General features: G+C 35.5%; 1 protein-coding gene across 7 annotated transcripts in view; it reads left to right on the top strand.

Annotated features, from left to right (window-relative positions):
* LOC124644788 (hepatic leukemia factor) overlaps nucleotides 1-16578 on the top strand; it is a 118370-nt gene that overhangs the window by 68762 nt on the left and 33030 nt on the right. For 4 of the 7 annotated variants that reach the window (XM_047184333.1, XM_047184340.1, XM_047184338.1 and 1 more), the window contains exon 2: nucleotides 12773-12811. In XM_047184333.1, coding sequence (XP_047040289.1) covers nucleotides 12773-12811 — 39 coding nt within the window. Of the gene's footprint in view, nucleotides 1-9744; nucleotides 9907-12772; nucleotides 12812-16578 lie in introns of those variants that run through there. The other 3 variants (XM_047184343.1, XM_047184342.1, XM_047184344.1) reach the window with 2 other exon arrangements.

Here is a 16578-nt window from a genome sequence, read left to right as displayed (position 1 = left end):
AGGTAGGTTTGTTTGATGATACTTTCGCCATTGGATTGCAATCAGGACCAGGCGATGCGGTACAAAGCATTGTACGAGTACACTACCAAAGCCGGACCATGACAAAAGCGTTATCTATCCCTTTGACTCCAAGACTTATGCATATTTGATAGACTAGGTTACACAAAACGCGTTTGTCAGCTCCCTTCGAAGCCTGGAGTGCATCAGCTAGGGTTGCCACTATAAATAGTATCGGTCAACGGGTCAGCGTTTAGCGGAGCGAAATATGATTTTATTCTCGACACCCCTTCGTCCTGGTCACGCCGGGAGCTATTTCCATCGAGCAGGTTTATTTACGGATAGTTCCAGTAACCTGCAATATTTGTTTTTCATCGGAAACTTATTCTGTTTACTTAGTTCGCGAATGGTTTTTGGAAAAGCTTTGAAACACCACAAACAAATATTGTGTGCATTGAAACAGTTATACCACAAACAAACACTGTGTGAATCGAAACGATTACATCCAAAAATGTATGGTAGAGGAGTAATAAAATTCTTTTATAGATAGTTTTAAACATTGTTATGAATCCTACAAGCCTAGTCACCTTGTGACCGCGGACACCGCAAATAGTAAATCCGTATCATCATAGTGTGAATCAACTACACAATAACCGATGCCTTAATATATGAAAGTCTTCCCTTATCATTTTAATTAAATAAAGTAAATTGTTCAAAATATTAAGAAAAATTTATTTGTAAAGTTAAAATATAAATTGTACGGAAAATAAAGCTATAAATAAATAAAGGTTCACGATATTAAATTGAGCAGGAGTTTAATACCTTGTAAGTGCGTATTTCGATAGTGTTCTGAACACGAGAAGGCTTTGCCCGCCCACCCTGAAGTAATGATGTTCCCGCGTAATGGCCGATTGTGAAACATGCTCCGCAATATTGCACACATAATTTAAATTACATTACACAAATTCCTGAAAACATATTCAATATGTTTTACACGCTTTGTAGCGTTCTGACGATGATTTATTTACCTGCAGGGAAGCTCTCGGAGTTCGGAATAACTATTTTGTGTTTGTACGCAATCTGCAGTACAAACACACCAGCAATTCGAATTCAAAGGAATTTAATTATATTCTGAATTGATAAGAGGACTTGGTATTCAGTATTTACTGCAAGTAATTACGTTTGAGGGATTAAGTTGCAGGTTTTTGGAAGTATTCAAAATTCGATGTAATATTTTTAATATTAAATTAATTGAGTCAATTAATTGCATGTTTAAGTGATTTATTTCATCGAGTAATTGATTCAAAAGTAACTTAAAAATTATAATTTTCTGACAATAGGCATGATGACAAATTTTTAAATTCCTTTGTATGATGTAGGTATACGTCTATTTTATATGAAAAATTATTAATTTTAAGAAAATGCGAAGTTTTTTTATCAAATAATTGCATTTTTCTCTGTCCACTTTGAATCCGGCGCGAAAACGCTTGTCAGTGTCATGTCGTCACTTGTGACGTCACGACTGAAATTACAAGACGCAAGTAAACAACGCTCGTGCAAAAATTAAGTTTTTAGTGTTATTAAATATGAATTCGAAAGGGCATAGGTGTTGTGGGGTCCCCCAGTGTAAGAACACATCCAAAACAACTCCTGATAAGTTATTTGTGTACGTTCCTCACAATAAAAAAATACGAAACAAGTGGCTTAAACTTGCAAGGCGAGATTCAAAAGCAATATTGCCCAGGGTCAAAACTTTATTTTTTTGTTTTATTTTTTTGCGTTTCAGCTGTACGTAACTCACAGCGTCATCACCATAGGATGGCCTGGAGGACCTAAAAGAAAAATCAATTTATAAATAAAGGGTAGAACCATGATAATAGATTTCATTAACATTTACACCTGATAACAAATACATTGTCAAAAGTAATTTTAAGGAATTATTTATAACTAAAATTGTTTTTAATTAAACTAATATTCTAACATACAAGTTTTTTTAATTAAACTAATACACTTACATGGAAGTTTTTTTAATTAAACTAGTATACTTACATGGAAGTTTTAACATTTCTAAATTCAGCTGAACAAAAATCTTTATTTGATGCCAAAAACTCTCCCAGCATTATGATTTCAACTCTAGGCAAATTAGCGCTGTTTGCCTTGATAAATCCGGGCTCCATAACTCGTGTTATAAACAATTAATTAATTAAAAACAAAGATCGCAGTGGAAGTTCACAATAACGAGATGTGACGTTCGCGCGCTTTCGCGCGAGTTGTTTTGAGAGATGACGTCACGAGCTCTGATTGGTGTTCAAGATATCATGTCGGATTGCCTTATTTCGTAATTTTATTTTATAAAAATAAATATTAATCACATTATTAATAAAGAAAACAATGCGCGTTTTATATTCCAAGCTTCAAGTTTAATTTAATAAATATATTATTTTAATGATTTTTGATTACTGTCATCATGCCTATTATTATACTTATCGTTATTCTAAAGATTAACGTGTTGACAGATCGCATTCAACCACCCAGTGAAGTGTAAAAATATAGGTGCCTAAGTAATATCTAAAGTGCGAGTTAAACTAGAAGTAGGGGATCGAATTCCGATAGCATCGGTGCGCGGCCCGAGTTCAGGTATCATTGGAAAACTGCTGACACTTTCGAGCGAGCTGTCTCTTTATTGTTATTATAATGGAACGATATTGAAGCTTCGTGAGATTTCCACCGATAAAAGCTACTGTTTTTAAAATACTATATAATATTAAAGTTAAAAAATATCTCAATAATATTTCAGGCACAAAACAGATTACAAAGATAATTATTATTAATGTAAGTTCTATTATCTAATCATGTCGATTAGCTACGCTTACAGTAATTATCTATAGGCAGGTAGGGCGCGGGTGATAGTATCGCTGTGTCGACCAGTCTTCGCTATGTATCACCAGGTAACGCCCGCATAAAATAAAACTCTATGCTCTTAAAAATTAACCAGTTTAGATAACCTTAGGAATCTAATCAAAGATTCAAAGCTGAGCCTGAAGTCTGTTTGAAAATTGAAAAACTGGCCTTTGGAAAAAAAAAACCATACTACGTATCTTTGTATGGCTTTAGCAAACTTTGGAGCGATTTCCAGTTTTACAGGGAGTTACATACATAGAACGACTGCCCATGTGAACTCCTCAACCTATCTTTGGTGAGCACAAAGCAAATCATGACCACGTGTTGTTTTATGACAGTCAAGCAGTACCTATTCATTAAAAAAAACGATTCAGGAAAATATGTACCTATATAATACAATAAATCTTAAAATAATTTAAACATTGATGGTATGTCATGTCTGTAAATAATATTATTTTTCATTTGCGTCCTTAACAAAGACGGCTATTACTCTAATAGTTTTCGATCTGTGTCGCGTAAGATGGGCAAACTAAGTATATTAATCTGTAATCAATTTGCTAATCAAATGCGTAAATAGCGAAACAGCTATCAAACGCTTCTCTCTTTATTTAAAGATAATCATTTTATAGTGGTATTAGTGGTCTACTTTTACCTAATTATTTATTGTTCATATTCGATAAGAGTAGTGCGAAGATTTATATCATTACAATCAATTTTTCTAGTTCATGTGACCACCATCACGAATTTTCCAAGTCTCTAGTAAAGGAAGTATGTCATTTATGACTCTAATATTCAACTGGTTGCTAAAGATGCCAAACATATCCTCACATTACATGAAGATTATGGTAGTAAGGTCTTCTATTCACCGCTCTATCCATCATAATTCATTCTCGAACCCTTAATCTATCATCGAACATTCTAATATCCCGATTGATTACTTCAATGACTCATTGTCGCACAGCCTAATCCAATAATGGAAGAACTTGAGGTCTATTTCAATAAATTGTAATCTTAATCTTATCGACCTGAAATCTGTCTTAATGGCTGAAGTATAATGGCAATTCAGTAACTAAAAATGATAAATATTTGGGAACATTTTCCCTTACAAAATAACTGCCTACCTAGAAACTTGAACGTGAAATTAAAAGTTAACAATTGTTTTAAGTAGGTACATTGACGTTTATATATTCAGTGGACTTCTGCGTAAAAGTCCTGATTAACAATTTAAGGTTAAAACATCTAAATGCGGAAACTCGGCACCAAATTCAGCGTTTGCGCACGGTCAGTTCGGGCACGTTTGACCAATTGTCGCTTCTGCTGTTAATTACTTGATCACACGGCAGCTTATCAAGTGTATGCGACATACGATGATACCGTCGCAGAATGCGCCGCGCCCTCGCAACTGATTCACGAGTATTGATGCTTAAGCAATACTTGATAACCTGTGATAACCAGTTACGACATTTTAAATATGGAATACCTATAATTGTTTTTTTTTTTTTAATGCCAGAGTGCATTTTTAATTCGAAACTTATGCTTTAATGAAAGAAGGTCGTCTTTCTTTGCGGATTACGGTATTCCCGTACTTATTCATCATTTATAATGTCACGGTGGCATTAATATCCCTATCTACATTAACTGCAATTGTGCAATTTTCATTTGCATGCAAGTTGATTTTCAAGGAACACTAGTGGTTTCCTTTAATCGCATTCTAAGAAACTGCGGTATTCCTTCCTTTCAAATGGCGATTGATGACTTATTAATCAGAGAGACTACTTTTTCTAAATAGGTATAAGTATTGTGTGTTTAGTTAAGTTTTCCTTCATCGTTAGTCATTGACCGACCAAGTTGCTAAACAACAGGAAAACCAAAATATTTGGGTTCACAACCACAATAACAACGGCTGAGTTTGAAAAGTATCCTTTCAAATAGTCACTTATTGATATGAATTGAAATTAATTGACGAAACCGACAACCACGTCATGGTTGTCGGATTCGTAAATTTTGGTAACGATTGATATAATGACTTACTTATGTGATAAAATGAAGCAGTTCATCTAATTTAATATTCTAGTAGTATGCAGGCACATTGGCGAGTGTTAGCGGTACCGCGACAACCACAGCAGCATATTTGGCAGCGATTCAATGATTGATAGCTGCGAGCACGTCAACTAACCGAAAGTGTGCATTTTATTTGCGAACCGTGACGCTGCGACCTGCGGTAACGGTAATACCGTCAGGTACGATAACGTTGCCGGTAAACAGATTACCTTAACCCTGCGGCTGCAGCGACGGGGAATTACGGCACCCTAACTTGCAGTTAGCGCAGAACCTCGATGAATTTTGATAATAAAAACGTGACTCACTCTTATAATCACGAAAATAAATAACAATTAATTGTAATCAGAATTCAAATCCTACTTATATTATAAATGTGAAAGTTTGTGAGAATGTATGGATGTATGTTTGTTATTCAGTCACGCAAAAACGGCTGGACCGATTTGATTGAAATTTGGTATGTAGATAGGTGATACCCTGGATTAACACATAGGCTACTTTTTATCATCACACCACGCGGGCGAAGCCGCTGGCGGAAGCTAGTAAACCATAATTATAGGTAAATTGCTAGAACTAAAAGGTGAAGATGACGGCATGTCAACAGTATTCATTGCAAATAAATCCTTTGACTTTGAAGTGAGTTCTTAAATCTGAAAAGCAATAAAAATTATGAGTACCTAGTTTATGGTTTGCTTGGAACGTAAACATTAATAAATCATGACCACTAGGAGTTTCCGTTAGTGACAGCTCAACACATGATCTATTCGAGAAATATTCTAGTGTTGTGCCGAATACTATCTTGGTATAATAATTTCTTAACTTCGTTCAGAAGAAAATGTTACCTTAACTGAAAGAAAATTAAGTTTACAGTTCTATGGCCTCCTTATTATTTGCTATTGCTTATTGTTATACTTAATCATTGAAGTCTAGTCTTAGTCATCATCCTCATCATCCTCCGAGCCTTTTTCCCAAACTATGTTGGGGTCGGCTTCCAGTCTAACCGGATTCAGCTGAGTACCAGTGCTTTACAAGAAGCGACTGCCTATCTGACCTCCTCAACCCAGTTACCCGGGCAACCCGATACCCCTTGGTTAGACTGGTGTCAGACTTACTGGCTTCTGACTACCAGTAACGACTGCCAACGATGTTCAATGACAGCCGGGACCTACAGTTTAACGTGCCATCCGAAACACAGTCATTGGTGTCTAAGATATACTTAGAAAGTACATACGAACTTAGAAAAGTTGCATTGGTACTTGCCTGACCTGGAATCGAACCCGCGCCCTCATACTCGAGAGGTTGGTTCTTTGCCCACTAGGCCACCACGACTTTTTCGTCGAAGTCTAGTCTTAGTAAGAGATGCAAATGCATAAAGGGTTGATTAATATTTGAGTCAAAAAATTACAGGCATCTTCTTCTTAAACTAATTAAAACACATACAGCAAGCCAACGACTAGTGTGCAAAAAAATTGATTATCTATTTTTTTACCTACTTTGTTAATACCGTGGTAGGCCTCGAAAGGCAAAGTTATACCATTCACGAAGTCAACTGTTGGGATTCAATAAGCTAACTAATTGCCGTCGCCGCTTCGTTCCGGGCCCCGAGGTAAAAGGATGAGGTTTTTTATTATTAATAAAAAAAAAACTTTAATCAAACTCCAGGTTCTGCCAGCTGTAAGAAATAAAACTACTTATTGGTTGTTTGATTTCTTTCTAAAGTAATTGATTTTTATAAAATAAAGTGTCGTTTGAAAATATGCAACAGATTGTAGCTAATAAATTGTTCAATCACATTTATGATGAATACCAGAATTACCATTTTCATCCATAAATTGATTACAATGTGTAGGTAATAATCACTTTTGTTTCTGGAATTCGAATGTATCAAGTAGATATTATTTTTCCACTATTATTGTGTATCATACAAAAGAGTATCGTGGAAGCGTAATGAACAGGTATTGTTAGAACAAACAATTATGTAGGTAAGCACATACTTATAATCTGTTCGATTCCACGTATATTTATTTCATTTGGCATTGCAATTTTATCGGTAAAATATTTTTGCTTGAAAATTGAATTTTTCAATTCTGTTGAAAAATATTTTGTTATTACTTGGTAAAGTTTCTTTGAAGGGTTAAATAAGTAAGCCCTTCAGGTAGGTCTGGTGAATGGGCGTCATGTTGTAATGTCTACGGGTCGGATGGCTGGTGTCTGTTGTCACAATGTGCCATTGGTTACACGACCCCTGACCGAGGTCACTGTTGGCAGCCTCACCAACGTGCCAGATGCACGTGCGCAAAAACCCTTAGAAATCTTATTATCTATAGCTTTCGAGCCTTTAGTATCTAACGAACCCTCGAAAATGGACAGGTGTTGCTGCAATTGATGAATTTAGGTTTAAAAGTAGTCAACGGGCCAAACTAAGTAACTATTCTTCGTAACACATTTTGTTTAAGTAATCGAATAAGTATTTTATTGGTAATATCGACTTTAGTGCTTACTTTATGATTGAGCTGTTAAATTCGTTAATGACATAGGTATTTAATTGAGTAGCTTAGGTACATGGGAATAACGTTACTGCATTAATTCAGAGATGGATGATGGTAAAATTATCTGAGACAATTTTTGTAACAGCTCTTCACTTAAGATACCGACCTTCGTCAAATCCGGGGGAAATATCTACATAGTACACCATAATTTATACCTTACTATTTTTTCTGTCACGGATCCGCACGGCTAACTACAAACTGCCCAGGAGTCATCGGCCGCTACAAGGTACCACTACAAGCGGCGCGAGCGCAGCGATTCTTCCAAACTCCGCAAATTACATCATGGCCGCGCCTTCGTTTGCAATGCAATCAAATACAGTAGTGTAGTAAATTTGACCTTGACTTCACACCGATGACGCCGAATATGCAACCAGCATATTTTTATAGGTTATCTTATCGTTTTTTATACTTATCACACAAATTACTAAATAGCAATCGAATAGGTACCTAATTTTATTTGAATAGTTTAGTAATACTATTTTTAACATTCATAAATAATTCAAAGATTTCTTTGGGCACCTGTTTTATGCGTAGTCGACACTTGCACCTATGCTAATATTATTTATTTATTCACGTCTTAATTTTTGGCTGAACTAGGTACAACAAAAACTATGTTCCGCACAGTGGTTTTTATACTCGTAGATTCGTACGCAGAAAAGTTAACTATTTAAGTTTAACTGAATAATTACTTTTTGATATTATAGTAACTAACCACAAAATTACCTCTCGCGAATTAAAGTCAAGATCCTTTAGTTTTTTATTTAAAACACCTTTCGTTTACAAGTGAAACTGTGGATTAAAATATATAGTTATAAATGAAAATATTACAATATTACGATTTACGGCCAGTTTCTTCATCAAAAGTTAAAGTTAAAGTAATGTCTAAAGTAAAAGTAACGGTCAAATTCGTTTCTTCAAGGCTAAAGTGACAGCAAAACTAATAGAAAAATTGAATTTGACCGTTACTTTTACTTTAGACATTACTTTAGCCATAACTTTAACTTTAACTTTTGATGAAGAAACTGGCCGTAGACAGGTAAATAAAAGAACATAGACCACTCGCGGGAAACAGCTATTAAGTAATAAGCATTCCTGTTATCCTTGAGGTAGGTTAACTAATATTACTTAGTTTATGGATCCAATTGAAGTTTATCACCTCTATATTAATTTTCCTCGTTATGTAGGCAAATTGGCATTACCTTGACAGTTTAAAGTAGCAAGTTATGTTAGGCCTAGAAATAACCCATTAGACTCAGATTACAGAATATTTAATAAAGGCAGGTAGTAAGTTGAACATTAAGTAGGTATAATAATTACATAACTAGCACGGATTAGACAAGCATTTCTTGTGTCCAAAGGTTGCGCAAACCAAAAAGCACAAAAAATGCGAGTCGGACTCGCCTACCGAAGGTTCCAATGATAATGATTCTAGATTATAATAGGAAGAACAGCAAGTTTTAGCTACACATCTGTCGAGCTGTCGTAAGTTTATGCCTCAAACCCTGAATGGTCGTAAGCGCCCCATTACCCCGTACATAATAGACCTATCTTTGGACTACCTTCCAGCTAGGTCAGAAAGGCTGAAAACAGGCATTGTGACAGATATTCTACCAATAAAAATAGATTAAATCCCCTGGAGTTAAACAAGACCCTGACCAAACGACCAAACATAGTCCGAAAAGGTCAACTAAATATTCCGCAGAAATTTTAATTAAGTGTCCAGCATTGATGTAATGCACCAAAACAATTTTCGCTGTTTCATGTATCGAATTCCCCGCGTGTTGTCGCTTAATTTGCCGACCCATCCATTATACGTATCGCGGCACGCTCAAGGCCGATTCGTATTTTGTTCCGCTTTACCACACAGTTTCTAAGACTTTAGAGGTGTACCCGCTAATGACCCACTACGGGAATATTGGTAGTTCACATGGCAGACAAGTTCCATTCTGTCTGGCAAGCGGTTACTCACTTTGTTATTATCGCATAGCACCGCGTGCTCGTGTCCACCAACGATGTTACGTTGTGTGAAATTATGTCACATTACGTGTAATAGCGAGAGTTGTAAACAAGGGGCGCAGTGGCGACATCTACACACAGCCGCGCCACTCGCAGCTGTGGCCTTCAGCGGTGGCCGTCACGTGCTGAGCGCGTCTCTGTTTTACCGACGCGTGCGTCGCCCGCCAATGGTGAAACGCGCTGCAGTTACCGACAACATGCCGCGAACCAATCGCAACAAAGTACACTTTGGTCACAGTGCGCACATGTGACCGGTCGGAACTTTTGTCCTAAAATTACTTCTTTTGGAAAACTTGAGAAACTTAAGTAATTTCATGTATTTGTGACATATATTAAAACGAGGGAGTGTGAACTATTTAATTTTAAGTGATTATGCATCGAAACGGTGAGTAGTTATGGTGGATTGTATTTCCTTATTTAGCCTTCGGCTCGCTAGCGCCATCAGTGGGGACAGCAACGTGCCACAGTTTTACGTAGTCTCAACTCTACTCCAAAAATTGTGAACACGCTTCATAGATGTCGCTGTTAGAAGTTATATTTGTATACAGCGTATACAGCAGCATTTGTATACTTTGGTATACAGCAGTTAAATTGTTTAACATTTTTTGTTATCGCGAAACAGTAATTGAAAATCACATACATTTTTCAATTGTAATTTTATGATGACGTCTGAGATTATAGACAGCTCTCCGCGTCATTCGATTTCAATTTCGAGGTTCTTTCAATAACCTTAATGGTGTATTATGAATGGTAACTAGCATGAGGTAGAAACTTTGGTTGCATTTATTCAACGATAGATGTCGTTTGAATTTGTCAAGCATTCGTGCACTGGAAGACAAAAGTAACTCATTAACCAATGCCAATCATTTGTTTTAATTGCCTTCTATGTATTGAGAACTACGACGTTCCTTTAAGTAATTACAGCTATGTCGTCATGTGTCCATAATATTACTTCGCTCTCAATGCGCCTAGTCAAGTGGTCTCACCTGCATTAAACATACTTATTTACTTATTAAATAGTAATTGCCTATAGGTATATTGTTTACATAGCCGAGTCTTACCTGTGATAAGACATGAGGATACGATTGATGAAAGGAAATGAAGTACGATTGAAATGTTATCATTCCTTAGGAATCGGTCCTGTCTGCTACATGAGTGGGTACCTACTTACCTGAATGTTCTTATATTAAAAGTTACTTATACTGAATTATTACTGACACTGTCTTCATACCTTAGTCAAATAATTTACTTAAAAAGGTTCGAATACAAAATAGAGATGTCGCTGTTCGCTCTGAAAAGCTCCATCTTTCTCCTGCCAATAAAAACGAGTCGCTTAGATTTTGAAGGTTCCCGTTTTCACTTCCGTGAAAGGACTATAGCACATTATACTTTAAACACAAGATAGTGGCTTAGTTTACCGTTCTTTGGGTTTAAAAGATTCACTGAAAGACGATTTTCATTTTATAAGGTAGGTAATTTTTTTTTAATCCTGAAAAAGTTTTTCTTCCTAGTTAATTATTACCTTAAAATAAAATATGTACCAACAATTTTTCAGTAGATTTGATTCAAATAACATAGATGGCGGTACGCTTCCATTTGTACCATTGTACCAGTATTCATTATGGACAAATTCACGATACCATTGAGAAAACAATAGAGAAAACGCGTGTGTAGTTGTGAAGCCCCGTGACTCGCGTATGTAGTGTGAGTGCTGAACTCTATCTCCTATAACTGCATATGAAGTCAACTATAGCCGATTCAACTGATTTTTTATTAAAATTGAATTTGCCTGTACCTAATCCACCTTTCTATAAAACGTGGACTTAAAAAATACCGACTTTAGTGTTAGCTTTAAGCCATTAACTTTGTTATGTACGACGGTTTAAACGTAGTGCTAAAGACGGTTCCTTTAAAGTCCACGTTTTATAATAAGTTGAATAAAGTTTAATATCAGATGATGAGCCTAGCTCTTCTATGTTGGGATATGCTTCCAGTCTAACCAGATACTGCTGAGTACCAGTGTTTTTCTTGAAGCGACTGCTTATCTGACCTCTTCAGTAAAGTCGCAATGCATGCTGTCTAAACAGGCAACCTAAAGGTTGCAATAGTACTTTCCTGAAAAGGCCATTACAAATTAGTAGTTAAATTCACATTAAAGTCATTGAATATTATTTATAACTTTACAGCTTATGCTAGTCTAGACTTCCACAGAGCCTTTGTTTGTTTCGGCATTTCTTCTTTTATCTGATCTGGTTAGTCATTTGGAAAATTCAGAGTCCTCAAAATTATTTGACGTGTAAAAGTGGTGTGATACCTTAATTGCAAAATAAACAATTTCATTGAACCTCCTTAACCATTTTTATTGTTCGTAAAATCGTTTAACTAAGAGTACCGCTGTAAGTTGTATTTCCGTTTTAACGTGACTTTCGAAATTGTTCCCGCTTTTTACAGAAAACACGTCATCAAATACGAAATCATAGTGACGTCACTGCTGAATTACGTGAAACTTTTAATATTTTCACCCTCTCTTTTCACTTACTTAATTTTATTGCAAAATTTCTTGCCCGTTTTGATATTTGCGAAATTATAACTTTTCTTTTTATGGTGTTAATGACGTCGTGAATGGGGTATATTTAATTTTAATTTATTTTCCTTTAAGTGTATTTTTAAATTATTTATTTTTACTTCACGGTCATTTCATCATGTCAAATATAAGTAGAAGATACGTGCTAACAAAATGTAGGTTCTACACAAAGCTAGGTACTACGGTTCCTGACCTGCCACAACATAGGTCAATGTCAGCAACGTTGATCTTTGCCGCGAGATGATTGCATGAGCGTGTGTTTATGCTTATATGCATTATTGGCATTATGCAAACTTGTGTAGACTAAGCTATGTTTATTTTTGTTATGCCGCTCTTGTAGGAGTTGGCAAATCTTCGGTATCTGAAAAACTTCGTATCTAGACGCTCTCTGTCATACTTGTATGCTAGCATGTGCTGCTGCGCAAACAATTTTGGTTGAATCTCGCAATAAAACTCAATTCACGACGCGTGCTTTTGTACTAAATCATATGAATTTATGATGCTAGACTGTTGATAAAAAAAAAAGATGTGTCTGGATGACAGTATCAGTTCCATTCATCCTTGCCAGATTTTGCTTTCTGTAGTAGAAGTAGAATATCGATATTTTTATGTATCATGAGAAATCAATCATAACATGGCTCTAATACAATGAATTTTCTGTTTTCAGATTTCCTGAGCCACGGGGCTAGTTTCAACAAAAAATACGGTTAGTACAACTTTTTTTTAAAGACTTTTATACTGCGCTAAGGCCTGATGTTACAACTGCCCTCAACGTTGTCTGGACACTGTGTACTCAACCTTAGCGGTGACGCTTAGGCCCAAGTGCACCGATGCCATAAACTTCAGTTTTCTTAATTACAACTGTTTACTATGTTTAATTTCAAAGTAAGCAGTATTGTTAATAAAACAGAAGCCGATGTGGTCAGTGAACTTGAGCGTAAGCTAGATGTTTTAAGAAGGCATTTGTGCCACTAGGCCTCAGGCTGGAGAGTGACGAGTAGTGACGTAATCCGGGCTGCACTTAATTGTTTATCTAGTCTACGCCCTAACTTAATTCTCAAATGAGTCGCTTCACACAGTAAACCTTAAAATGTTGCATACAACGTAGCAACAGCTCAACATTCAGTCACGTGGACACTGAAATGTGCTGAATTAAGGTTTCCGCGTTTCCGGAGGAAAAATTTTGACGTAGACTTTAATATTTCGACATTGTACAATTTTTCAGTAAATTACTCCACTGTCAAGGTTATTACTAACTCTAGTTATATATTACAAGTAAAAGTAGTAATGTGGAAACTGTGAAATGTCAAACTGTTTTAAATGTTTGAGCTTGCTGAAACCGGTCTATGGTTTTATTATTAATATAAATTAATTCTAACCTTCACCTTGCCTTTTACTAACTACTAGTGTTACATATTTGCGAAGTTACTCAAAGCGAATTACACAAAAACAAAACACAACACAAAATGAACGACTACGCACAACTTTCAACTTAACTAACTCAACCTGATAAATGAATTGTAAATAACTTCAATATAATTGTGTAAATTGTAACTAAAAAGATCGAACTATCAATACTTATAAGATAATCTAACATAGTTTTTTTATTTAGCCTAAGCTGTCCCACTGCTGGGCAAAGGCCTCCCCCATAGCCTTCCACCTTTCTCTGTCCATCGCTGTTTGTGGCCAGTCAGCAAGAAAGATGTTCTCACATAGCTGAACTTACAAAATAACATAACAATACGTATGTTGAATGCATTGTAACAAAAATGGCAGTGTCTCGGAAATGTTTCCGAAATGAGACTGCCTTCCGATTCTAAACATAGAATATAATATTATGTTCTACGTCGGAACCAGACGTACAATGCTGCTCCCGTCGAAATGAACATTGCAAGCTTAAAAGCGTTCTAGGTTCTAGCGCACAAAATAAATACAAATAAATAGTTTTATACTATAAAATAATATTGTACTTTTGGTAGCAATTGTTTTACGTTATACAATCCAAAATAATGATGGGTTAAATCCATTATTTTTAGATATTAGGAAACAGGTAGCGTAACAACAAGCGTAATCAATTTTGTAACACAAACTTTTGTTATTGTAATAAACAAATAAGGGGGATATAAAATAGGAAAAAAGGAATTAAAACTTTTTGCTTTTGTTTGGTTTTAGAAGTGCCAAAAATGGCGATCCGCTTATAATCGGCTGTTATAAGCACAAATGTCAAAGTGGCATGATTGAGTTGCCAACCATTTTGCAAATGTTGTTACCTACTTATTACTACTACTTATACCTACTAAAAACTCGATTTTTTTTATTTATGAATTATTTATTATAAGGTTCACCCACAGCATATACACACACATACACAATACATTAAATTTTAAGTTCTTTTGCGTAACATATGCCAATTACGGGTAAATACAATATTTACATAAAATTTTGACAAAAAGCTTGAAAATCGAATACCTAGACTTCTTATTGGAATTTCATGTTGCCAATTAAGATAGAGGCAATTATATTTTCTAAAGAAGACGGATCAAAATTGCCCCACGTCCTATAACAATGTGACGTATCTCAAAAAAAATATAAAAATGTTAAAAAAAATATGGCATACTCTCCAATTCATTTTTTTTACACCTTCATACGAAAAAAATGCTTTAAAAATTGTTCAGGCGCTGTTATGAAAACATCGTTCATAGGACTATTTATGGACTATTTTATTACATTATTTTTTGTTTTGATAGGGTATACCTCACAGATGGTCCCATAATCATCAGGTCAGGATCTGATGATGGAAACCCTGAGAAATCCAGGGCAACTTTTGAAAGTTGTAGGCATGCGCAGGATAAAAACTTGACTATAAGGTGTATGTCTTATAACAATATGCAACAGTGAAGGTTTGAAGCTGACTTGATGATGGAGACCAGAGAAGGGCGAGGGAACTGGACAACTGAATATGTGAACTGCCTCGTGTTTGGGCTTATATTATTCGTATTGATAAGAACTTTCCACTTATGCGGATAGTGACAACTGTGCTTGTCACTGAAAAGCCAAAAATAAAAAAAAAACTTTTTACGATAAAAAAACTTCCAAAAACACTGAAAAGCAAAAAAAAAACTAGTCTTAGGAGCATCGGCCTAGAAGTCGTTGGGGAAATAAACTTAGGTACATCCATTAGACACCGACTTCTGAGGTAGTTTAAATATTTTGCTGTCGATTTCCCTCGACCTTCTCTGGTCTCCATCGTCGGGTCAGCTCCAAACCTTCACTGTTGCAAAGGTCTATTCAATACAAATAATATGAGCCCAAACACGAGGTAGTTTACATATTCAGTTGTCGAGTTCCCTCGACCTTCTTTCGTCTCCATCATCAGGTCAGCTCCAAACCTTTACTGTTGCATATTGTTATAAGACATACACCTTATAGTCAAGTTTTTATCCTGCGCATGCCTACAACTTTTAAAAGTTGCCTTGGATTTCTCAGGGTTTCCATCATCAGATCCGGACCAGATGAATATGGGACCACCTGTGAGGTATACCCTATCAAACAAAAAAATAATTTAATAAAATAGTCCATAAATAGTCCTATGAACGATGTTTTCATAATAGCGCCTGAACAATTTTTAAAGCATTTTTTTCGTATGAAGGTGTAAAAAAAATGAATTGGAGAGTATGCCATATTTTTTTAAACATTTTTATGTTTTTTTTGAGATACGTCACATTGTTATAGGACGTGGGGCAATTTTGTATGGATTGTGATCCGTCTTCTTTAGGCGCACGGGTGAATTCCATGCTTCGATTTTGTACGCTGCTAAATTGCTGTTCTAGATGTGCAGAATTTAGAACTTAAAACAAACCTAGACTGAGAAGGCTCGGTTACCTGTAGAGGTATTATGTGCAATTATGCTAGAGCAAGAGATAATTGTCAATACATGAAACTTAGATTTGCCTGGGATATCGATACTAAAATCCTACCTACACTGTTCTCTCTCGTACTAAATTGTTTGCGAATTCAATTATTTTTTAATTATTCGTTTGTTATGCATTGAAAGGTACAGCCGCACAGTAAAATGGATTCTAAAATCTATAAAATCCGCTGAAACCTTTTACACGAACACCAGGTGTGCACCAGGTCTCGTGTGTGAATCAATGTATCTATTGTAGAAGTTACATTAAATATAATATATAAATAAATAATGTTGAAATGTTTTTGTTACCTTTGTATCGAATTTAGGCTGTAAAAAAGACAAATTAACATAAAAGACAAAGAAAACTATTTTTATATTTCACCATGGATACAAACTTTCTATGTTAAAATTAAACGCCTAAACCCAAAATAAATTGCGAAATAAATAAAGTGAACATTTCGCCCAGTCTCCAAATAGCTTACTTTCGAAACCTGCATTTCTGTAGCTTCTTTTCAAGAAGGTTCATTGTCAAATTGTAAAAATAAAAAAGTACAAGCAGCCAA

The sequence above is a fragment of the Helicoverpa zea genome, chromosome 31, assembly GCF_022581195.2.
Source record: "Helicoverpa zea isolate HzStark_Cry1AcR chromosome 31, ilHelZeax1.1, whole genome shotgun sequence".
Lineage (NCBI taxonomy): Eukaryota > Metazoa > Arthropoda > Insecta > Lepidoptera > Noctuidae > Helicoverpa > Helicoverpa zea.
This window is presented reverse-complemented; position numbering and strand designations above follow the sequence as displayed.